Source organism: Myxocyprinus asiaticus, chromosome 40, assembly GCF_019703515.2.
Source record: "Myxocyprinus asiaticus isolate MX2 ecotype Aquarium Trade chromosome 40, UBuf_Myxa_2, whole genome shotgun sequence".
In the NCBI taxonomy this organism is placed as follows: domain Eukaryota; kingdom Metazoa; phylum Chordata; class Actinopteri; order Cypriniformes; family Catostomidae; genus Myxocyprinus; species Myxocyprinus asiaticus.
The window spans coordinates 5,263,801-5,289,354 of NC_059383.1; the positions used below are offsets into that span (position 1 = coordinate 5,263,801).

Sequence of the window (25,554 nt, forward strand, 5' to 3'; positions counted from 1 at the left end):
CACACCTAACCCTGCTTCTCAGTGAGTCGACATAATGTGGCCAATCCTATGGTACCAGAAGTATCGGAAACAATATACCAACTTCCCTTGTGATCATGTTGTTTTTCGCACCTCAGTTGAGAGAAGGTACGAAACTAACTTTTTTGACCCAATTTTACCAGCCACAATATACAGTATATTTTATATGTATATAGTATTCATGTACTTAAAGTGATTTAAACTCAAGAGCACCTTCTGAGATGGCCTGAGATAATTTGCAGCACTCACATATTGAACAAACTATTTACAGGCCACTGACATAGAGAAGAAAGAAAACTCTTCCCTCGTGGTCGTGAGCGACATCAGACACTTGCACCGGCTGCTTTTCTGTGGTATGTTCTTCAAAATATAATCAAATGTGTTCCTTCAAGCGCAGGTCTTTGTGTCTAAGCAATGAAATCTCTTGTCTTGCTCTGTTCAGACCTGGTATTAACATCTGTCTCGGGAGATCCATTTACAAGAGGACTGCACAAAATACAGGTGCGAACAGGGTCCGAAATGTATAGGTTGGCAGGAAGATGAGCTGAATTGCCTGCCACTGTTCAAAAACTACCCGCCTTTTGTTTCATTTTATACCCTGGTTGAGAGTAAAAGAAGCACATATTGCCAGCTTTATCTTAGCATGTGTACTGTTAGATGGCAGTACTTTAGTTTGGCAGTATTTGGATATCAAGTCATGTCTTACCCCAACTGCCAGGTTTAAGCCAAAATGCACATATTTTTTAGATTTTGCCATCCGCAGCAATAGTCTCGTCCAATTTGGCTAGTGGTGGTCTTCTAGCTACTGCTCCGGTGATTGGAACAGCCAACTTGTGTCATGTGATTGGCTATACTCAAACTTTCAGAGTGCTGCATAATATTGATAAGGATGCAGCTGCATCGATGCTTGTATCGGCAAGGTAAATATCATCGTATCGATATTTTGAATACGGTTCTAGTTTTATTGGTAGTATTTAGTGTAAATTAATCTGTTCAAATGCTGTTAATGCTGTTTAATGTTTTGTGTGAGAAATACTGCAAAGAATCCAAGTATGCATAGTTGTAGGCCGGAGACCTTCAAATTGGGGCAGAATCTCCAAAAGAGTGCGGGGTTTCTTCAGAAGGGGTGTGGTTACTCCAAAAGGGGGTTGTGCCAACTCCAAAAGGGGGCGTTACTTCCACTCACGGTTAAAGTTAAGGAAAGGTTAGGTAAGGGGCTCCCTATATCTTTAATGGAGCAATGCCTGAAGCTATATCCTTCTAAAAAAATCTGCAATTGGTACAGTATTGTAAGGATCTATATGTACTAAACGGAGTGGTGGTGGCGTAGTGGGCTAAAGCACATAACTGATATCCCCACAGCCACCACCATTGTGTCCTTGAGCAAGGCACTTAACTCCAGGTTGCTCCAGGGGGATTGTCCCTATAATAAGTGCACTGTAAGTCGCTTTGGATAAAAGCATCTGCCAAATGCATAAATGTAAATTTAATTGATCCGACCCTTAAAAATTACTTTAATTACTGATGTAAAAAACAGCACCATCACTATTTGAAAAAAGCCATTTTTTCTAGACAGGCCCCATTTCCAGCAGCCATCACTCCAACAACTTATCCTTGAGTAATCAAGCTAAATTGCTAATTTGGTACTAGAAAATCACTTGCCATTATATCAAACACTGCTGAAAGCTATTTGGTTTGTTAAATGAAGCTTAACATTGTCTTTGTGTTTGTTTTTGAGTTGCCACAGTATGCAATAGACTGCCGTGTCTTAAGGTCAGTATTAGGTCACAAATGGCAAAAAATAAACATCTTTCTCTAAAAACTCATCAGTCAATCATTGTTTTGAGGAATGAAAATGAAATTTCCAAAAAACTGAAGATTTCATACAAAGGTGTACACCACAGTCTTCAAAGACAAAGGACAACTGGCTCTAACAAGGACAGAAAGAGATGTGGAAGGCCAGATGTACAACTAAACAAGAGGATAAGTACATCAGAGTCTCTAGTTTGAGAAATAGACACCTCACATGTCCTCAGCTGACAGCTTCATTGAATTCTACCCGCTCAACACCAGTTTCATGTACAACAGTAAAGAGAAGACTCAGGGGTGCAGGCCTTATGGGAAGAATTGAAAAGAAAAAGCCACTTTTGAAACAGAAAAACAAAAAGAAAAGGTTAGAGTGGGCAAAGAAACAAAGACATTGGACAACAGATAATTGGAAACGAGTGTTATGGATCTTAACCCCACTAAGCTTTTGTGGGATCAGCTAGACTGTAAGGTGCATAAGAAGTGCCCGACAAGACAGCCACATCTATGGCAAGTGCTACAAGAAGTGTGGTGTGAAATGTCACCTGAGTATCTGGACAAACTGACAGCTAGAATGACAAAGATCTGCAAAGCTGTCATTGCTGCACGTGGAGGATATTTTGATGAGAACTCGTTGAAGTAGTGAAGTAGTTTAACTATTATTAAATTATAATTGTACTTTTTCACGTTATTAATGTCCTGACTATACATTGTGATCAGTTGAATGCCACTTTGGTGAATAAAAGTACCAATTTTCTTTCCATAAGAACAAAATCTGTACATTATTCCAAACTTTTGGCCGCCAGTGTGTGTGTGTGTGTGTGTGTGTATATATATATATTGATTTTTGTTAGTGTCTTGTAGTGTAGCTACCAAATTATTCCTGTTGTACCTTCTGTAGTTGAACTACTTTGTAATTAGTAGCTTGTAGCTTGACACGCAACAATTTTAAAGAAGCGTCATCAATATGTTCTCTTTCCCTCACTTTTCCTGCAGACTTCAGTCTGCACAGTTTTGATCAAGGTTAAAAAATGTCTGCTTAACGCCCCCACATGCTAGGAAGAAGTCAACAGAGGCAAGTTGTCCTTGGAAAGAGAAAGAGTGGAACCAGTGCTCTAATATACTTATAATCCCAGTTGAAAGGTTACAGAGCTATCACCAGCTAGATTTAAAATGGGCTGCCACGGTGTCCCGTACACCTCTGCCCTTGGGCTAGCGTCCTTCAGCTAATAATGCGTTAGAATGGATCAGTGCCCACTAACAATTACATCAGACTGCAAAACTGTTCCAGACTAAAAACAAAAGAAAAATATGATCTTTATAGAGCTTGAAAAACAGCATTATATTGATATTCCTCAAACTTTCTGGTTAGGGTTTGTTTTAAACCACTAAGTATTAAACCTTTAGGGGCAGATTCACTAAACAGTTGCACCACTGTGCGTGGTGTTTTAGTGCAAAATCTGCGTCTTTTTCACTAATCAACTGCAGTCTATTTTAGCAGGTGCAATCAGCACTGAAACTGTGCTGTGTCTTGAGTATTTGAAATAAGTAGTTGTCATTCTTTTCCGTGCAAGCACGCCTCCTTTCTATGTAACTTAGGCTCATTGCAGATTGCGCTTCATTCACGAAAATTGCCTGATGCAATTTAGATTGCGCTATTATCGGCAAATAAATGTTGGTGGTAAAATTAATTTAATTTAAAAGAGATGTTTTTGAACATTTTCAACAGATCATATCTGTAATTAATCAAATGATGGAGAAGAGTGTTATAACCTGGCATATATCCAGACACTCGGTGTCATCAAGTGCACGTTCTGCATGTTAGAGATGATCCAGTTATCTGGATCAAAGTGATGCTGTTCAGTCTAGGCAGGGTGTGTCAAATATGGTGGTCTGTAGCACCCTGCACTATAAAGCGCACAGAATCAGACCGCAAGATCAGAATTGCGCATGCAAATTGCGCTTGGCAGCGATTTTGTGGGTGTGTTTGCACCGTAGCCTGATCTGCATAATTTCTTTATTGAATCGGACACCAAACCAGCACAGAGAATTTGTGTAAAAAATCAGTGCTTTTACCAGCTGCAATTCAGTGAATCTGGCCCTTGGTGTTCTATCTATCTATCATTTTATTATAATTTTTACATTAAAATATACATTTCAGATATTTCAGATATTTGAAAATCTCCCATTGACTAGCATTCAAAGTGTAACCAACAGTACAAATGTCATTGTAATATTTGCATATACTTATTAAAAAAGATAGACAGACAGATGGACGGACAGATGGATGGATGGGATAGAAAAAAAACAGACGGATGGATGGATAATTGTTTTTTTTTTTTTTCTTTTTCTTCCCAATTTGGAATGCCCAATTCTCTATGTGCTCTAAGTCCTTGTGGTGGTGTAGTGACTCACCTAAATCCGGGTGGTGGAGGATGAATCTCAGTTGCCTCCGCATCTGAGACCGTCAATCTGCGCATCTTATCACGTGGCTTGATGAGCGTGTTACCGCGGAGACATAGCGCATGAGGAGGCTTCACGCTATACTCCGCGGCATCCACGCACATCTCACCACGCGCCCCACCGAGAGTGAACCACATTATAGCGTCCACGAGGAGGTTAACCCAATGTGACTCTACCCTCCCTAGCAACTGGGCCAATTTTGGTTGCTTAGGAGACCTGGCTGGAGTCACTCAGCACGCCCTGGATTCGAACTCACGACTCCAGGGGTGGTAGTGGACAGATGGATAATTGATGTATTTTTGGGGGATAGGTAGATGGATGGAGTGATGGATGGATGGACAGACAGACAGAGAGTTGGATGGATGGATGGATGGTTGGATGGTAAGACAGAGATACAGAAAGATAGATAGATAAATGTTTTGATGGATGGAAAGACAGACAGACAGACAGATAGATAGATAGATAGATAGATGGATAGATGGATAGACAGATAGATAGATCAGAATCAGAATCAGAATGAGCTTTATTGCCAAGTATGCTTACACACACAAGGAATTTGTCATGGTGACAGAAGCTTCCAGTTCAAGAGAATGCACTGTATATACATACATACAAACATATACATTTAAACATATATACATATAGTGACATAAAAAAGAATAACAAAAATATGAAAAAACATAAAAAAGATAAATATACAATAGCGCAATAATGTTGCTAGAATATATATATATATATATATATATATATATATATATATATATATATATATATATATATATGTGCAGGTGATGTAATGTATTGAAGAGGTAGGATATGTTAAAGAATATAAATTAAATATGGATATAAGTAGAATGTATGGACTGAATATTCAATATGGTGGTATTGACCAAAGGAAAGTATTTGGGGTAGTTTTAACTGTTCATGAGGTGAATGGCATGAGGGGGAAAAAAATGTCCTGTGCCTGGCTGTTGCTCAATGCTCTGTAGCGCCGGCCAGAGGACAACAGTTCGAAGGGGAAGTGTGCTGGGTGAATGGGATCAAGAATGATTTTACCAGCACTTTTCATCACTCTGGATGTACAGTTCTAGCATGGTGGGTAGGGAAGCGCCAATAATCCTCTCAGCATTCCGAACTATCCTTTGAAGTCTTCTGATGTCTGACTTGGTAGCTGAACCAAACCAGAAAGTTACAGAAGTGCACAGGACAGACTCAAAGACTGCTGAGTAGAACTGTATCAGCAGCACCTGTGGCAGGTTGAACTTCCTCAACTGGCGAGGGAAGTACAACCTCTGCTGGGCCTTTTTCAAAATGGAGTCAATGTATGATTTCCACTTCATGTCCTGTGAGATGGTAGTGCCCAGGAACCTGAATGACTCCACTGCTGCTACAGTGCTGTTTAGAATGGTGATGGGGGTCAGTGTTGGGGTGTTTCTCCTAAAGTCCACAATCTTCTCCACCGTTTTGAGTGTGTTCAGCTCCAGGTTGTTTTGACTGCACCAGATGGCCAGATTTGACAGTAGTGTCACCTGCGAACTTCAGGAGCTTAACAGGGGGGTCCTTGGCAGTGCAGTCATTTGTGTAGAGGAAGAAGAGTACAGGGGAGAGCACACATCCCTGGGGGGCACCAGTGCTGATTGTACATATGCTGGAGGTGAATTTCTCCATTCTCACTAGCTGCTGCCTTGTCTGTCAGAAAGCTGGTGATCCACTGACAGATAGAGCTGGCAACAGAGAGCTGGGTGAATTTAGTCCATAGGAGAGCAGGATTGATTGTGTTAAAAGCCGAACTGAAGTCAACAAATAGTATCCTTGCATAAGTCACTGGTCTGTCTAGATGTTGAAGTATTTAATGCAGTCCCATATTGACTGCATCATCAACAAAATCTCCAAAAATAATAATAAGTGAGTCCGGGTGTTGTTGCTCCGTGTCTGTGATGTAATCAGCCAGCTGTTGCAATGCTGCGTTCACGCATGCCTGTGGAGAAATATAAACACTCACAAGAATACACGAGGTTTCCGTGAAGCACAAGGCAGCATCATTTGCAAAGTCCTTATTTTTGCAGGTGAGGAGAAGTAGCTCGTCCGTTTTGTTAGGAAGAGAGTGGAGATTTGCTAGATGGATGCTTGGCAGTGCGGTTCGAAAGCCACAATGTCGGAGCTTGACCAGCGTGCCGGCTCGCTTCCCACGTTTGTGTCTTTTAACATGCTTGTACAGCACTGCAGCTCCTCTGACTAAAATGTCCAACAGAACCTCCGAATAATCAAAAACCGGTAAAAGATTGCCTGCCGTGTGCTGCTGAATATTCAGCAGCTCGTCTCTGGTAAAACTGATCGGAAATAAGTTACTAAACACAGGACAAACAAACAAAAACAGCAAAAGAACTGGAGAGCTCCATACCGAGGCAGCCATCCACTGTGCCATCTTAGATGGGGTTTTTTTTTTTAGATAGATAGATAGATAGATGTATAGATAGATAGATAGAGAGACAGAGAGACAGAAAGACAGATACATAAATGGATTGATAGACAGACAGACAGACAGATAGAATAAGGACATAGGTTCGGGTAGGTTTTATACTATCATATTTTATTGAAAAATTGCCCTTGTACAGGAAATGTTTTCTCTTCATCATCTCATGAATTTGAACTCAACAACTTAATGAGTCTGTGCTTCAACAAGCTCTAATTGTGTCTGATCATTATGGCACTCAAATCTAGTGTCCCTCTCCATGTGATTACCTCTGGTCACCTATAATGGTGCAACAGGTGAACTCTGAAGAGGATGCCATAACTGATGTCGTCAAATTAGCTGATGCTTAAAGGAACAGTTCACCCAAAAACAAAAATTCTGCCTGACAAGTTAAAGAGTCCTTGAAATCTAAATGTTCATAACTCCCATTACCACTTGCCTCTAACTAGAAACAGCAAATCGCAAGTTATGGTTCATGACTGTGACATAAACTAAAGGCTATTGGCTAAAAAAATAAAAAATAATAACAAATAATAATAATAAAAAAATAGGACAAGCCCTTATGTGTTCCGCTGAAAACAGGAAAGAAAAATTCACTTTTTACCATTTTATTTCTGTAGTGATATACCTCAGGATATTTAATAAAACAAAAACTAAAATAAAATAAAATAAATGAGACAGGACTTAATTATATTTTCAGGAATGATGAATTTGATCTTTAAAAGTGTGCGTTATGTACAAGAAAGGAGCCAGGTGATTGCAAGGAAGGGGTTGAAAAATAATAGGGTTTGGTGACGTCAGCAAATAAAGAATATTGTTTCAGAGGTGGAGCAAGTTTTTTAATGAAATATTACAGATATTTTATTTTTTCCTTAAGATAACTTACACTTATGAACCGTGCACAATAAAATCAGGAATGTATATTAAGGTTAAATTTTGATTTCATATTGACAGAGTAAATAGAAAGGTAGAACTTGGCATTCACTTCCACATATGTGTTCGTGCTGGCATCTCTCTCCAGAAAAACTCAACTGAAACATGGATCCTCCTCTCCCACGCTAGCATACTGTACACCATGATGCTCATTAACTCCAAGCGTTTGACAGCCACCTCCACTGAGAAGATGCCAAACAGCAATGACAATGGCTATTTTTATGTTGTTTGCTGTCTCATTCTAGCATTTCTGATGGTGTGAGGGATGAGTCGAGGAGAGCGGGGCTAGTTGTCACAGGGGCTATATCTCAGTTACTCTGAAGTTTTGAGACAAAAGTCCAATTACAAAAATTTATGTTTTATATAGCAGTGGTTTTGCATGTTGGTTTCCAACACCAGTTCCAAATCTCCTTATATTGTGGATTCTATTCATCAAACTAAAATTCCTACACTGTAAAAAATTAGGAGTTGAGAAGAAGGTGAGTTTTTTTTAAGTTCTCAACTTAAGTCCAAAAAAGCTCATAAATAAGAGTGATCCCTAGTGAAAAAGTAATATACCAAATTATATTTAAAGTACATTTATTTCATGATAAGTACACTACAAATGCATTAACATATCTATGTACTAATTAAAAGTACTATAGAATTGCACTTATTTTATGCTTTTTTCAAATGCACACAAAGAAACTTTGATCACTACAAATTAAGTGGTAAAGTAGTATAGCTTTTACAAATGCAATTAGAGGAAGTATACATTAAAGAGATAGTTCACCCAAAAACGAAAATTCTCTCATCATTTACTCACCCTCATGCCATCCCAGATGTGTATGACTTTCTTCAGCAGAACACAAATTAAGATTTTTAGAAAACAATTTCAGCTCTGTAGGTCCATACAATGCAAGTGAATGGGTGCCAAAATTTTGATGCTCCAAAAAGCACATAAAGGCAGCATAAAAGTAATCCATAAGACTCCAGTGTTTTAATCCATATTTTCAGAAGTTATATGATAGGTGTGGGTGAGAAACGGATCAATATTTAAGTCATTTTTGGCTTGAAATTCTTCTCTCTTCCCAGTAGGGGGGGATATGCATGCAGAAAGTGAATCACCAAAAACACAAGAAGAAGAATGTGAAAGTGATCTGTTTCACACCCAACAGTGCAATTATTCAGTGTTTTCATTGTTATTTAACAGTGGTTTAAGGCTCACTATGATTGGTCCCCCAAGTTTCTTCCCAGTAATACCCATGCTATAATACTTTTAATGCAAGTGCCAGAAGTACATATATTAATGCCAGCTGAATTTCAGTTGTGGTGTGGGGCAGCAATATATTATCAGTATAACATTAATGTATCTCCAGCACTCTTACAGCAGAATGGAGTTGCAATTGTAATATCACCAAAAATACATAAGAAGTTCACATTGAGTCAATTCTGTGCATTTCAGAAAATTAAATACAAGGATAGATATTTAAAGTGTACTTGAAATAGTTCAATTTTAGCTCAACCAAGTTAACACATCTTTAGTTGCACCACAGTAATGCTTTTGGCAAACTAAAGTGTATTAAGTACAAAATTAGCTGTTCCAATTTAGCAGACTTCAAGTATACCAATTTATAGTCTGCCAGCAATACACTTTAGTATACTGAAGCACCCAAGAATAAAGTATGCTTACAGTTGCAATCAAAATTATTCAACCCCCCTGACCAGCAATACATTCTGGTGATGTGAATTAAAACACATCAACTAAAACCTCAGTAAACAGTCAAAGTAAGCTTTTAATACACATTTGAGTGATTTTGAGAACAAAGAGTTCAGTTTACCCAAATTTTAAAATAAAAAATAACTAATTCTTTCCATAAATGTCATGTCAAAAATATTCAACCCCCAAAGTCAATCATTTGTGGAGCACCCTTTATTCTTAATAACAGCAAATAAATGTTTCAGGTTAATGTTCTCAGGCTTCGGACACCTCTCTATTAGAATTTTTACACATTTCTCATGAGCAAAAGCTTCCAGCTCATTGACATTCTTTGGTTTCTGTGCTGCCACTGCTTCCTTGAAATCCCAACAAAGGTTTGCAGTGGGATTTTAATGATGACTGAAAGGGCCATTTAAGGACTTTCCACGACCTATCCCTGAACCAGATTTTGGACAACTTGGATGTATCCTTGGTGTTATTGTCTTGCTGGAAAGTCCAGTGATCACCGAGCTTCAATTTACACACTGAAGGCATCACATTTTGCATGCCAAAATGGCCTGATACCTGAAAGAATCCATGGTGTCAGTCACATAGTCAGGATAGCCATTTCCTGCAGCCGCAAAACACCCCCATAACAGGACTGACCCACCTCCATGCTTGACTGTGTGGATGGTGTCGTTCTTGTCATCACCTTGTCAACTTACTCCAGATGTACTGCTGACCCATGGGTCTAAAACTCATTTTCAGTTTAGTGTCATATGCCTATAAAACCTTCTTCCAGGACTCCACAGGTCTTTCCTAATTACTTCTTGAATATTCAAGTCAACATCCGATACCGCGCTCATGTACTTGTACTCGTAAAACCGGTTTAATAATCACTTTGAGTCACGTAGCAGCCAGATTTTCCAAAGTGGGAAACTGACATCATAATGCCAGAGCTTCTTGGACAAAACAACACAGAAACACTTCAAAATAAAAGCTCAGTCAAAATAAAAGCTACATTTATAGGAAAAAAGTTATGACAAATATATCACAACTGTAAATTTTTGTAATATTCACTGTAATACTACTACTACTACTAATAATATATCAGTTAGAATTTAAAGTTGTTTAAATCATCATTTTTACAGACATTTTAGGGTTTATAGCGTAACATCGTCATGGCGACAAAGTTGTAAAATTGGATATAACTTTACACAGAAAAGGTTAGTGAGTGATTTTATCACACTAAAAACATGTTTACACACATATTGATTACGTCTTGTGGCTATACTTTTGAAACAGTGGCTAGTTTACCATTTACGGATTGGTCTCCATTCACTTCCATTGTAAGTGCCTCACTGTAAACCAGATTCTAACTTTTTTAAAGAAAAGTAGGGACGAGTCAAAATCAATTTTTGTGGTAATCAACATTATGCCACAAATGATGTCGATTGAGCTCAATTTATAATGAACCCGGAATATTCCTTTAAATGCAATTTTACCATTATACCTTACTATGATAAGCATGCAAAAAAGTGATTGCTTTGGGTTGCATGTTCAGCTCAAAATTTAATCGAAGTTCACACCATTTTTCACACATGGTAGAAAGGGACATTTAAGGGTGCCTTTTGCCAATGTTTGCCCTGAAACTAATACACGTAGACTTGCATTCTGTCCCTTAGTAAATATTCTCTTTCTGTTCCTCATCAAAGACAAGTTTGAACACCCTGGTTAGTGCTGAAGATATCACTCCCAGCCTCATATTCCCATGAAACTGTGAGGTCTGTCTGGATTCAGCACTGGAAACTGATGAGGCACAGATTGGGAAGACTCGCTCACACAAAACTGGAAGCTCGACACGTGTGTGAAGCATGCGAAATGGAGCGCAGCAGCGCAGACAATTACATAATGATCAACAGGGATGCTTTTGCAGAGACACATGAGCACATGCTGATAGGGCAGGGTGTTCTGTTCCTCTTGTGAATATGTTTTAAATTAAATTGCACAATCAGCTGAAAGAGTCCGTTGACACTCGTATTCTTTTATTTACTCGTATAACTCATATTCAGTTAAAGACTTTCATTTTTTTTTCTCCCAGTAAAAAAACAAAAACAAATTTAAAACAAATTAAAAAAAAAAAATTGTTAGAGAAATTATAGTGTCTGTACACAGCTTTAATTCGTGCAATTATAGTTCAATGTGACCACGTCTATCAAGCTCCAAATAGGACAAAAACACACCATTAAAAGTCAAATAAAAGTAGTCCATAAGACTTGTGCAATGTATTCCAACTCTTGAAACCATTCAGTCGTTTTGTGTGAAAAACAGACTGAAACTTGAAATATCTTTGAATTGAGTTTCAGTCTGTTCATCACTCTAATCTGGTATACAGTGATGGGGGCTAATCTGTAAACGTTCAAATATTCACTGTTTCAAAAGAATATTCGCAAGACGTAAACAAAATACCCGTTAACATGATTTTAGTGTGATAAAATCGCTTACTAACCTTTTCTGTGTAAAGTAACAGCCAAATTTACAGCTTCGTTGCCATGACGACGTAACTCTATAATCCCTAAAATGACTGTAAAAATTACAATTTGAACAATTTAGCTACAAAAATGCAAGAGTTTTAACAGTAGAATTAATGTGTGCTTTTATAAAATTATAAGCTTCACATTTCTGCCTTTAAATCATCCAAAAATTGGCCCCATTCACTTCCATTGTAAGTTCTCACTGTAACTTTGATTTTTGCATTTTTAAAAAGAAAACGAGGGACGAGTAAAAAAAAAAAAAAAAAAAAAGTGGTAATCAACATTATGCCACAAATGCTGTTGACTGAGCTTAACTTGTATTGAACCCAGATTCCTTTCATATTAAATATATATTTAATAGTAATATTTATTATATAAATGTATGCATTTAATTATTTGTCTATTTATTTAATTATGGAGTTTGACAGTCACTGTGAACTGTCATTGTATGGAAAAGAGCTGCATATAGATTCTTTAAGAATTCTCATTTTGGGTTAGCAAAAAAATAAATAAATAAATAAATAAATAAATAAATAAAATAAATAAAAACAAAAAAACAGCATACGGTTTGAAACAATATGAGAGTGAGTAAATAATGACTTTTATATTATTATTAATTTATAGAGTGGCTGAAATAATGTAAATGCTGTTTTGTTCTACTGTGACCCAGTGTGAAATTCTTTGTAAGGTTTTCCTCTGATCTCAAGCTCCTAAATACTCATTCTTTATGTAGCGAGAACGCCGAGGCAGGAGTGTTAAGATCCATATGCAGTTTTAATAACAGTATAAATAGTAAAACAAAGTAACAAAACAACAGAGAAAACAAAAGGCAGGCAGTGGCTCGGTACACAGGTAGACAGTCCAGGAAGGCTAACCAAGTAAATCCGATAGGCAGAAGGGTTATCCAGCAAACAGGCAATAAATCCACAAAACTCACAAGCAGGCTGGGAAATACGAGAAGCAGGCAGGAGTCAAAACACAGGGAGAAATAAGACAGGTAAATAACGCTCAGAAATGCTGACTAGGCAAACAAGACTTCGCACTGAATGGGAGAAAACAGGGAATTTAAATAACCAGAGTTAATGTGAAACAAGTGTGTAATCAGTCTGAGCACAGGATTATGGGAAATGTAGTTCATGAGATGTTAATACTCAGGGAATGGCGACCTCTGGTGGCGTACAGGAGAGGTAGCCGCCGCCGCAGGTGTAACACTTTACTTGACTCTGTGTTTAACCCCAAAATATTTTATTCTGTGTTTATTTGTAAAATAAACCCTAAAATATCCCCATCTTTCTCAAATTACTCTTGCTTTAGCCATCTAATCTTGTCCTCAGACTTGGTAACCCACATGTCTTCTGTTTGCTGTTTGCTTTTCAGGACTACACATTGACTATGTATTTCCAGCAAGCGTGGCGAGACAAGCGTCTGTCTTATTCCGAGATTCCTCTTAACCTGACGCTGGATAACAGAGTGGCCGATCAGCTGTGGGTGCCGGACACGTACTTCCTGAATGACAAGAAATCTTTTGTTCACGGTGTGACGGTGAAGAACAGAATGATCCGGCTCCATCCAGACGGCACTGTGCTTTATAGCCTCAGGTACTTCACAAGCATATTTTGACAATTCAGTTCACAATTCTATTTGTTATTATTAAGGACCTTATTCACAGTTCCTTCATCTTTTATTTTTGATGGGAATGAAAATGAGGTTGTGAGAGATCAGAATCAGAATGAGCTTTATTGCCAAGTATGCTTACACATACAAGGAATTTGTCTTGGTGACAGAAGCTTCCAGTGCACAAACAATACAACAACAACAACAAAAAAAAAAAAAAAGAGAATAAAATAAAATAAAATAAAAAGCGAATAGAATATATAAATATATATAGAAATACACAATAAGACTATATATATATCATATATATATATATATCACTATATATAACTCAGCAAAAAAAGAAACGTCCCTTTTTCAGGACACTGTATTTTAAAGATAATTTTGTAAAAATCCAAATAACTTTACAGATCTTTATTGTAAAGAGTTTAAACAATGTTCTCCATGCTTTAATTAACCATAAACAATTAATGAACATGTGGAACGGTCATTAAGACACTAACAGCTTACAGACGGTAGGCAATTAAGGTCACAATTATAAAAACTTGGGACACTAAAGAGACCTTTCTACTGACTCTGAAAAACACCAAAAGAAAGATGCCCAGGGTCCCTGCTCATCTGCGTGAACATGAGGCATGAGGACTGTAGATGTGGCCAGGGCAATAAATTGCAATGTCCATACTGTGAGACGCCTAAGACAGTGCTACAGGCAGACAGGAAGGACAGCTGATCATCTTCGCAGTGGCAGACAACATGCAACAACACCTGCACAGGATCGGTACATCCGAATATCACACCTGCGGGACAGGTACAGGATGGCAACAACTGCCCGAGATACACCAGGAATGCACAATCCCTCCATCAGTGCTCAGACTGTCCACAATAGGCTGAGAGAGGCTGGACTGAGGGCTTGTAGGCCTGTTGTAAGGCAGGTCCTTACCAGACATCACCGGCAACAACGTCACCTATGGGCACAAACCCACCTTCGTTGGACCAGACAGGACTTGCAAAAAGTGCTCTTCACTGACGAGTCACGGTTTTGTCTCACCAGGGGTGATGGTCGCACTCACGTTTATCGTCGAAGGAATGAGCATTTCACTGAGGCCTGTCCTCTGGAGCGGGATCGATTTGGAGTTGGAGGGTCTGTCATGGTCTGGGGCAGTGTGTCACAGCATCATCGGACTGAGCTTGTTGTCATTGCAGGCAATCTCAACACTGTGCGTTACAGGGAAGACATCCTCCTCCCTCATGTGGTACCCTTCCTGCAGGCTCATCCTGACATGACCCTCCAGTATGACAATGCCACCAGCCATACTGCTCATTCTGTGCATGATTTCCTGCAAGATAGGAATGTCAGTGTTCTGCCATGGCCAATGAAGAGCCCGGATCTCAATCCCATTGAGAACATCTGGGACCTGTTGTATCGGAGGGTGAGGGCTAGGGCCATTCCCCCCATAAATGTCCGGGAACTTGCAAGTGCCTTGGTGGAAGAGTGGGGTAACATTTCACAGCAAGAACTGGCAAATTTGGTGCAGTCCATGAGGAGGAGATGCACTGCAGTACTTAATGCAGCTGGTGGCCACACCAGATACTGAATGTTACTTTTGATTTTGACCCCCCAACCCCCCCCGTTCAGGGACACATTATTCCATTTCTGTTAGTCACATATCTGTGAAACTTGTTCAGTTTATGTCTTAGTTGTTGAAACTTTTTATGTTCTTACAAATATTTACACAAGTTAAGTTTGCTGAAAATAAAAGCAGTTGAAAGTGAGAGGATGTTTCTTTTTTTGCTGAGTTTATATATATATATATATATATCTGTTATATACATAGCAAGGGAATGTAATGGCAGAAGAGGTGGGATATGTTGGATAAATATAAACAGACTAAGCAGTGTATTGCACATAATTATTGCTCAATGGAGCAGTTTTAACTGTTCATGAGATGGATAGCCTGAGGGACACTAACTTCTTGTGCCTGACGGTTCTGGTGCTCAGTGCTCTGTAGCGCTGGCCAGAAGGCAACAGTTCAAAGAGTTAGTGGGCTGGGTGATTGGGGTCCAGAATAATTTTTCCAGCCATTTTCCTCACTCTGGATGTGTACAGTTCTTGAACGGAGGGCAGGGGGTAACCAATAATCCACTCAGCATTCCGAACTGTCTTTTGTAGTCTTCTGATGTCCGATTTCATAGCTGAACCAAACATACAGTTATTGAAGTGCAGAGGACAGACTCTGTGACTGCTGAGTAGAACTGTATCAGCAGCGCCTGTGGCAGGTTGAACTTCTTCAACTGGCAAAGGAAGTACAACTTCTGCTGGGCCATTTTCACAATGGAATCAATGTGGGTCTACCACTTCATGTCCTGTGAGATGGTAGAGCCCAGGAACCTGAACGACTCCACTGCTGTCACAGTGCTGTTCAGAATGGTAAGCGGGGTCAATGTTGGGGTATTCATCCTAACGTCCACTATCATCTCCACTGTTTTGAGCATGTTCAGCTCCAGGTTGTTTTGACTGCACCAGTGAGCCAGCCATTCAACCTCGCTTCTGTATGCAGACTCATCGTCATCCTGGATGAGGCCGATGTCAGTAGTGTCATCTGCAAACTTCAGGAGATTAACAGAGGGGTCCTTGGTGGTGCATTCAATTTTGTACAGGGAGAAGAGTAGTGAGGAGAACACACATCCCTAGGGGGCACCAGTGCTGATCGTTCAGATGCTGGAAGTGAATTTCCCCAGTCTCACTAACTGCTGCTTATCTGTCAGAAAGCTGGTGATCCACTGACAAATAGATGTGGGAACAGAGATTTTGTTTAATTTAGTCCGGAGAATAGCTGAGATGATGGTGTTGAAAGCCAAACTGAATTCCACAAAAAGGATCCTTGCATATGTCCCTGGTCTGTCCAGATGTTGCAGGATATGATACAAACCTATGTTGACTGCATCATCCACAGACCTGTTTGCTTGATAAGCAAATTGAAGGGGATCCAGAAAGGGTCCAGTGATGTTTTCTTTCAGGTGGGCCAACACAAGTCTCTCAAATGACTTCATGACCACAGACATCAGAGTGTTGGGTCTGCAGTCATTAAGTCCTGTGATTTTGGGTTACTTTGGGACAGGGATAATGGTGGAGCATTTGAAGTAGCAGGGAACTTCACACTGCTCCAGTGATCTGTTGAAGATCTGTATGTCGATGGGGGCCAGCTGGTCAGCACAGGATTTTAGACAAGTGGGTGAAACACCATCTGGGCCCTGTGCTTTCTTTGTCTTTTGTTTCCGGAAGACCCGATCTTTCACAGATCTTAAGTGCAGGTTGAGTAGCAGGAGGGGGGAGGAGGGTGGTTGCAGGATGTGTTGATGTTTGTGTGAAGTGAAGGTCAGAGCTGGTGTGTGGTGTGAGACTGGGCTTTTCAAATCAAAAACAGTAAAACACATTCAGGTCGTCAGCCAGTTGTTGATTCCCTACAGTGTTGAGGGGTGGTGTCTTGCAGTTAATAAAGCCTTTCAGGCCTCTCCACACTGATGCAGGGTCGTTAGCTGAAAACTTGTTTTTCAGCTTCTCAGAGTATCTTATTTTAGCCACTCTAATCTCTTTTGTCAGTGTGTTTCTGGCCTGATTGTACAAGATTGTATCCCCACTTCTGTAAGAATCCTCTTTGGCCTGACAAAGCTGCCTGAGTTTTTCTGTAAACCATGGTTTGTCATTGTTGAATGTAAAATAAGTCCTAGTAGGAATGCACATATCCTCAAAGAAACTGATATATGATGTCACAGTATCTGTGAGCTCGTCCAGATTTGTGTCTGCAGCTTCAAAAACACTCCAATCAGAGCAGTAAAAGTAGGCATGTAGTTCCAGCTCTGCTTCACTGGTCCATCTCTTTCCAGTCTTTACTACAAGTTTACCTGATATTAGTTTCTGCCTGTAGGTCGGAAGAAGATGAACCAGACAGTGATCAGAGAGTCCCACAGCTGCTCTAGGGACAGAGTGATATGCATCCTTTTAAAATTGTGTAGCAGTGATCCAGTATATTTCTGTCTCTGGTGGGGCATGTAATGTGCTGTCTGTATTTTGGCAGTTCATGGGTGAGGTTGGCTTTGTTAAAAATCGCCTTAGAATAATAATAAGTGAGTCCGGGTGTTGTTGCTCTGTGTCTGTGATGTGATCAGCCAGCTGTTGCAGCGCTGCGCTTACCCACGCTTGTGGAGGTATATGAACACGCACCAGAATAAATGATATTCTGTCTATCTATTAGTATAAATAGATAGACTGTTCATGCTGACAAAACATTGAAAAAGCATCTTTCAGAGAAATTTCAGAAAACTTCTAAGTTGTGAAAAATTAGATGTGATCTAGGAGCTTTATACAGTGCATGCCATTGTAGATACTGTCTTTCCCTCAGCCTTATTTTCATGCCCAAATTCAAATATGGCGCTACTGTGAATAAGGTCAAATTTGTTTTTTATTTATTTTATTTTTTGGACAATGCATTGGGTGCCTTAGTGTGCTTGAAATACACAGTAGATCCTCTTGATTTCTCTACCTTTTCTATATTTTCTTTTTGGTTTTAAAATGCATGTTATGAACAACCCAGACAATATAAAAATAAGACAAAGAGATAAAAAGGTAAATAAACTTGAATAAGGATGAAACATTAAAATATGAACATAATGAAAAGAAGAAAGGAAAAGTAACACAAAAACAAGTTCCACTATCTCTCTCTCTCTCTCTCTCTCTCTCTCTCTCTCTCTCTCTCTATATATATATATATATATATATAGTATATATTAGTAGTATTTTCCCCTGGCACATACATTTGTTAATTTCTAAGAACCACTTGTTTATTAGAAGAAGAAAAAAATCAGAGCATATCTTTTTAGAAATATATAGAGCCAGTGGCATTTGACATCATTGATGTCAAAGCTCTCATAAGCAATAGGCTGAGAGACATCACTCTCAAAGGAGCCACTGATAGGGCCTGTAAATCTACGTCGTCTCTGGCGGCCAAGGCTTACAGTGCCGCTGGACAGGCCGCCTCCGCTCTGCATGCCATGGCCTTCCTGCAAGTACACCAGGCTAAGGCATTGAAAGAGATGCACGTGGGTAGTCCTGACCCGGGAGTGATGCAGGAGCTGCGCTCGATGACTGACCTCGCCCTACGGGCGATGAAGGTCACAGCGCGGGCTCTCGGGCAGGTGATGTCCACCTTTGTGGTCCAGGAGCGCCACCTAAGGCTTAACCTGGTTGAGATGAAGGACGCCGACAAGGTTCACTTTCACGATGCTTCCATCTCCCAGATCGGTCTATTCAACGACACAGTTGATGACTTTGCCCAGCAGTTCTCAGCTGTGAAGAAGCAGATGGAGGCCATCCAACACATCCTGCCCTGGCACGGTTCAAGGTCCCGCACCCCATCTGCTCACCGCTGAAGGTGTCCCCCTGTGGCTGCAACACAGGCGGCTCCGCCGCAGCCCCGGCGTAGAGCCCCCGCAGGAAGCTGACGGCCCCCGTCTCATGATCCGGTGCTAAGAGCCCCAGGAAGGCCTCCAAGCGCCCCTGAGACAGACAAACCAGGGTGGAAGAGGCCCGCTGGAACCTCGGAGCTGGTGCACAGACCACTCCATTCCCCGGTGGAGGATTGGGAGGAGAATACTTTTGTTTTGATTTCGCTGCATGCCCAAGGGGCTGCGGTACCCACATTTAAAAAAAAAAGAGCGGTTTCCTCACTCCCTGGGTCATACACCCGGTGTTTACAGCAGTCGTTGTCACGATCGCCATACATCGAACACTCCAGGGCTCTACAAACGTGTGCTCCCCGACTTCGCGCACCCGGCCGCGGTACACACACACACACCCATGGCCAGGCGGTTATGACAAGCTGCAATGGCGCTCAGCCTCCTCCCCCGTCACTGACCGGTCCTATGGTGGGTATTCGGAGCCAGGTAAGTGCTTTGATGTTTCCCTCAGCACAGCCACGAGTTCAGGATGCGAGGCTCCTCGACGTGGCGGTTCCTGCTCCTCCCCACCACGAGGCCCCACCTGCAGGTACGTCAAAAGCGATCATCCCCTTGGTGCCCCTCGCTTGGAGTTTGGAGGTGTGGCTAGTGCTCTCCAACCTGCCGCGCTGGTTGGCCAGGATGATCCAACTTGGCTATGCAATTCAGTTCGCCCGGCACCCACCCGCGTTCAGCGGCATCCGTTTCACCTCAGTGAGGGGGGCGAGAATGCCGCTGCCCTGCATGCAGAAATTGCTATCCTTCTGCAGAAGGATTCAATAGAGCCTGTCCCTCCAGCCGAGATGAAGAATGGGTTCTACAGCCCCTACTTCATCGTGCCAAAGAAAGGCGGTGGGTTGCGGCCAATCTTGGACCTGTGAGTGCTTAACCGGGCCCTGCACAGACTCCCGTTCAAGATGCTGACTCAGAAATGCATTCTGTCATGCATCCGGCATCAAGATTGGTTCATGGCGGTAGACCTGAAGGACACTTACTTCCATGTCTCGGTTTTACCTCGGCACAGACCCTTTCTACAGTTCACTTTCGAGAGCCGGGCATATCAGTACAAGGTCCTCCCCTTTGGTCTGTCCCTGTCACCTCGCGTCTTATGAAAGTCGTAGAGGCAGCCCTTGCCCCGCTAAGGGAAGTAGGCATTCGCATCCTCAATTATCTCAATGACTGGCTGATTCTAGCTCACTCATGGGACCTGTTGTGTGCACACAGGGACCTGGTGCTCAGGCACCTCAGCCGGTTGGGGCTTCGGGTCAGCTGGGAAAAGAGCAAGCTCTCCCTGGTTCAGAGCATCTCTTTTCTCGGGATGGAGTTAGACTCGGTCACTATGATAGCGTGCCTCACGGATGAGCACGCGCAGTTGGTGCTGAACTGCCTGAAGTCGTTCAGGCAGAGAACAGCGGTCCCACTGAAACATTTTCAGAGGCTTCTGGGGCATATGGCGTCCTCGGCGGCTGTCACGCCGCTCAGGTTGATGCATATGAGACTGCTTCAGCACTGGCTTCAAACTCGAGTCCCGAGATGAGCATGGCAAAATGCCAATCTCGCCTTGGCGGTTTATATATGTTACCGTTGCTATGTTGCTATGCAGGCGTGGCGTGACTGCATTGGCATATCAACTGCCTTGAGTTACTGGTGGTATTTCTGGCCCTGTGGAGGCTTCGGCCATAGATCCAGGGCAAGCATGTGTTGGTCCGGATGGACAACATAGCGACAGTAGCGTATATAAACTGCCAGGGCACTTTACACTCGCATTGCATGTTGCAATTCGCCCTCTGTCTCCTCCTCTGGAGGCACACAGCTGGCCCCAGGGGATTTGTGCAAGGTCAGGGAGGATGAGGAACAGGTCATCCTGGTGGCACCATACTGGCCCACCCAGACTTGGTTCTCGGAACTCACACTCCTCGCAACAGCCCCTCCCTGTGAGTTCCCCTGAGGGAGGACCTGCTTTTGTTGGCCCTGTTTGAGCCCCTAGAGTCAGCTGAGCTAAAGGCTCTGTCCTTGAAGACTGCTCTCCTGACTGCGCTCACGTCCATCAAGAGGGTTGGGGACCTGCAGGCATTCTCTGTCAGCGACACCTGCCTGAAGTTCGGTCCAGCATACTCTCACGTGGTCTTGAGACCCTGACCGGGCTATGTGCACAAGGTTCCCATGACCCCTTTTAGGGATCAGGTGGTGAGCCTGCATGTGCTGCCCTGGGAGGAGGCAGACGCAACCTTATCGTTGTTGTGTCCGGTGCATGCTTTGCGCATCTACTTGGACCACACGCAGAGCTTTAGATGCTCTGAGCAGCTCTTTGCGAGATTTTATAATCTCCAGGTTGAGCCGGTTTCATCCCGTGTGTTGACAGGTATGAGCAGGTAAGTGTGCGGGTAGCTGGCCGGGTGTACCGCTTGCACACAGCACCTTTTCCCTCCCTGAGGGGAAGACATGCGCTTTTCCCCCATGCAAGTTCACGAGATGGTGAACCCTGGATGTTCTTCCTCCTTAGCCCTACGGCTGGCAAATTCGGTGGAGGAATTCGAAGCCGGGCCCAATACTTGTGCTAGTGTGCCCTGTACTGGGGTAGGTGCTCCACATGTGCTGGTTCTCTGTGGTAACCCCTTGTGATGTATTTTCCATGGTACAGTTTCCCTGAGGGCAAATCCGTGTCTCCCTATAGCAGGGTCCTCCACTGCCTCCGGTTGCCGTGCTGTAGAGTTCCTCCCCTCCATGAAGGACCTACCACAGGGCTTCTTCCATTTGCTGCTTCTGGAAGGATGTGGTCTCCACAGTGTCTTTTCCTCTTGGGGAAAGAACACCTTCCCCGACGCAAATATATATGGCCCCAGCTGAAAATTTTCACTTTGTGGGAGAAAAAAAAGACTGGATGCTCCTGCTATTATGCACGCAGCGGCTTGCCTGCACCTGCACCGTCAGTCCATGTAACACAGTTCAGCTGCTTGTGGCGTTTCATATAGGGACCCCTAGTGTCACTACATCGACACAACGTCGAGTGAGTGACAGAAAGGGAACGTCTTGGTTACTGTTGTAACCTCACGTTCCATAATGTAGGGAACTAGATGTTGTGTCCCTCTTGCCACAACGCTGTGCTACCAGCTGAAATGGCCGGGACCCTGTCTCAGCTCATCAGAGCAAATTCTGAATGAGTGGTTGCAAGCCAGCTCCTTTTATACCCATATGTCCGGGGGAGTGGCATGCAAATTCCACTCGCCAATTCCCATTGGCCTTTTGTCAAAGATCAGAGGTGTTTGGAGTTCCCAAGAGAGACCCCAAGTGTCACTACATCGACCAAACTTCTCGTTCCCTCCATCAGGGAACGGAGGTTACAGCAGTAACCAAGATGTTTTTTATTAACTAATATTAACAAAGATTAATAAATGTTGTAAAATATATCTATATTTTACATATATATATTGTTAATTCTTTATGATACCTAATGCATTAACTGATGTTAACGAATGGAAACTTATTGTAAAGCGTTACCAAATCAAAGCCTGATCCAGTACATGCAGACAATGATATGTGCTATAAATGTGCAATCGCTGCAATATATAGCAGCCAATTGTAACTGCCAATTACAGATGAGATCTCTTTAATATCTCTATTGTTTCTTATAAGAGATTCAGTGGAGAGAAAACAGAGACTTTTGTTTAACCTTTCTGTTTTGTGAGAAAATTATCAACTGTTTGGGTCAAAAAAGACCCAGTAGAGCACATTAGATATAGACCATTTCAAGGATGTTAACAATGACAAAGGATTTAGAAAGCTACTGATCCTGAAGCATTTCTAGTATCATTACCGAATCCTTAAAATAAGGCTCTGAGTTAACATATTTTCTCAAAGAACATGAAATGTTTATCTGAAGTGATGTATCCAGACGTGTTGTTGATACTGAGCTTCTACACGAGAGAGGATGAAAGTGTATCATAGTTTAGATGCTCATAATTATTGGAGTGCACATGTGCACTCTTCAAAAACATAGAAATGCCACTTATACTTAACATAAACACCATGTTTCTCCAACAGAAACCGTGTGTGATAAAGCACTTTCGCTTGACAGTCTTTAATCCCTTAAATGGCTGCATTCGTGTTTACGTGATGTTTCAGAATGCCTCTTTCTGCAAAACCCCGGAATAAGTCGTTTTATTAAATGCACGTAAACATGGTAGTTGGTAAGTGTTGACAGAATGAAAAATATTTACGAAAGATATAGAAGCCTCAGCGAAGTCAAATGATGTCCACACAGCAAACTAACAAGGAACTATGCTTCTCACCACAGGTAAAGAGATGTACTTCCAACCACACAACTATGTGATCCTGTTTCGAATGTTCGTTTGAACTTTGGCTTTGGGAAACACCAAATCGTTTAACTATGTTGGTAACGATGGAACTTGTGATCATAGTTGACTAGCGATGCTTTTGGGAAATGCACCCCAGTTCGATACTGCAGATTTTGTTGACTTTTGTGTGGCAAATTGCTTAAGTTCCTCATGTGTAATTCGTTTTGGATAAAAGCATCAGCTTTCAAACTAAATACGACTTGCACAGCTTTATTCATGTAATGTTAGTGATCTATAGTCACTTTTAGAGATCTACCTTTTCGTAGATCTAAACACTTAATTTCTGTTAGTTCCAGGCATCCAGAGAGCATCCAGCCACCAAAAAACATGGTCCAAATTTTAATATTGACATTTTATGACAATCTGTTAGAGTCAGTAACATTAATCGTGTTAAAGTCACTATGAATGAAGTTTTGAATGAGCTTGACAACCAGCAGGAAATGTTCAAGGAACAAAGACGTCACTTCCTTAAAAAGACAAACAGTCCTTTAAATTGTCTGAATAGCACACCTCCCTTTTCATCGTAAACATGAACATTGCTAGGCTTGTTTTTCTTGTTTGTCTCTTTTGACACCAAATACTTTGTTTACCATTTATTTATTTATTTTTTAACCAAAATGTAAGTTTAAGGCCACGTCCACACTAATACGTTTTAGTTGGAAAACGCATCTTTTTCTCTACGTTTTGGCCTTCCGTCCACACTGAGATGTTTTTGTCAGTAAAAACTGAGCTTTTTGAAAACGCTTTTCCAAGTGGATAAATTTGAAAATGTCGTCTTTGCGTTGTAGTGTGGATTGGGAAAATGGAGATATCTGAAAATGATGACATATGTTGTCATGTGACACAGTCATGTGATCCATTCAACCAAAACAATCAAGATGGCAGCCTGTGTTATAGTGGTGCTGTTGTGTTTGATATTCACTTTGATAGCTTTGGTAAAGATAAATGTCACTTTGTACAACCTTCACATTGCATTCCTTCAAAGACGACACAAAGTTTACTCAGAATTGGTGTCCGGTGACGGAACATGAGAACAATTGCATTTCAGACCGTGCATGCATCAGCGATTTTTCACATGTGCAGTAAGGTGACTTTTCATACGTTTTAGTGTGGACGAGCAACTTTTGGAAAACATTTGAAAATGGCAGCATGGACGGAGAGCATTTAAAAAAGGAAAACGTTGTTTTTAAGTGTATCTGGATTAATGTAGATGTAGCCTAAGATGATTTTTTCACTGTTTTTAACTCTTAAAACGGTCAAAAATGACCGAAACGTGACACAAGGGTGAAGGTAAAGTGCTTTAGTTTGTTCATTGTATAAATTAGACTTTACTATATGTCAACAATTGCCTCATTCACATATTTTTTTATTTACCTTAAAGTGTTTTAGGAGGAACATCTGAGCATTAACATTTTCCTCTGTGCACCCGCATCCGTAAATTCAGGCACATATCGAGCAAATCCCCCTAACTGACCCACTGATTTACCTTTGACATGCAAATGTGACTGTTAATGAGAAACTAATAAGGATTTATTGAAGTAATGTCATCCTCCAAACTAATTACAACTTCAGTAAAGATCCAGCTTAATATAAACCCCTGGGCTGCGTGGGGAACGAAGAAGCTGGATAATTTTATAGCCCCTCTCTCATCTTTCAGTTGGACTTCACAATCTGTTAGCACTTGGTTTGTTGGCTGTGTGCTGGCAGTCTGAATTATGTAAGCGCTCATCTCGTTTCTCTGGAGCAAAGAGCAATTAGCCGATTGTTTCCGAGCTTGATTTATTGGTTAAGAAGGTCTGCCAGTGCGGCCACATTATTGCAGGGGCTGTTTAGCTTGGCAGTTATTAGTGTGTTGGAGTACAAAGCAATCTCATCTGTCATTGAACTGTGTAGTTCGATCAAATGAGTCCAAGTCATTCACTCAAAGCTGTTGTGTTGTTCTCTAATTTTCATTTTTGAAAAATATCCTGTCAGGTTTTATTTTACCCTACTGCGTTTACTGTCATTCACTCTAAAACCCTTTACACTTTTTCTGGTTATATTGCAAATGACTAATAGTGCTGCTATGTGACCATCTTCAATTAATATTCTGGGTTCAAGCTAAATCAAAAGCATTTATGGCATAATGTTGATTACCACAAAAAAAAAAAAAAAAAAAAAATGTACTTATCATTTTCTTTAAAAAAT

The 25,554-nt window shown here is 41.2% G+C and overlaps 1 protein-coding gene across 2 annotated transcripts in view; it reads left to right on the forward strand.

The window, feature by feature from the left end:
- LOC127430664 (gamma-aminobutyric acid receptor subunit beta-2) overlaps positions 1-25,554 on the forward strand; it is a 219,099-nt gene that overhangs the window by 82,422 nt on the left and 111,123 nt on the right. For both annotated transcript variants that reach the window (XM_051680598.1, XM_051680599.1), the window contains exon 4: positions 13,283-13,503. In XM_051680598.1, the coding sequence (XP_051536558.1) occupies positions 13,283-13,503 (221 nt within the window). The remainder of the gene's footprint in view (positions 1-13,282; positions 13,504-25,554) is intronic.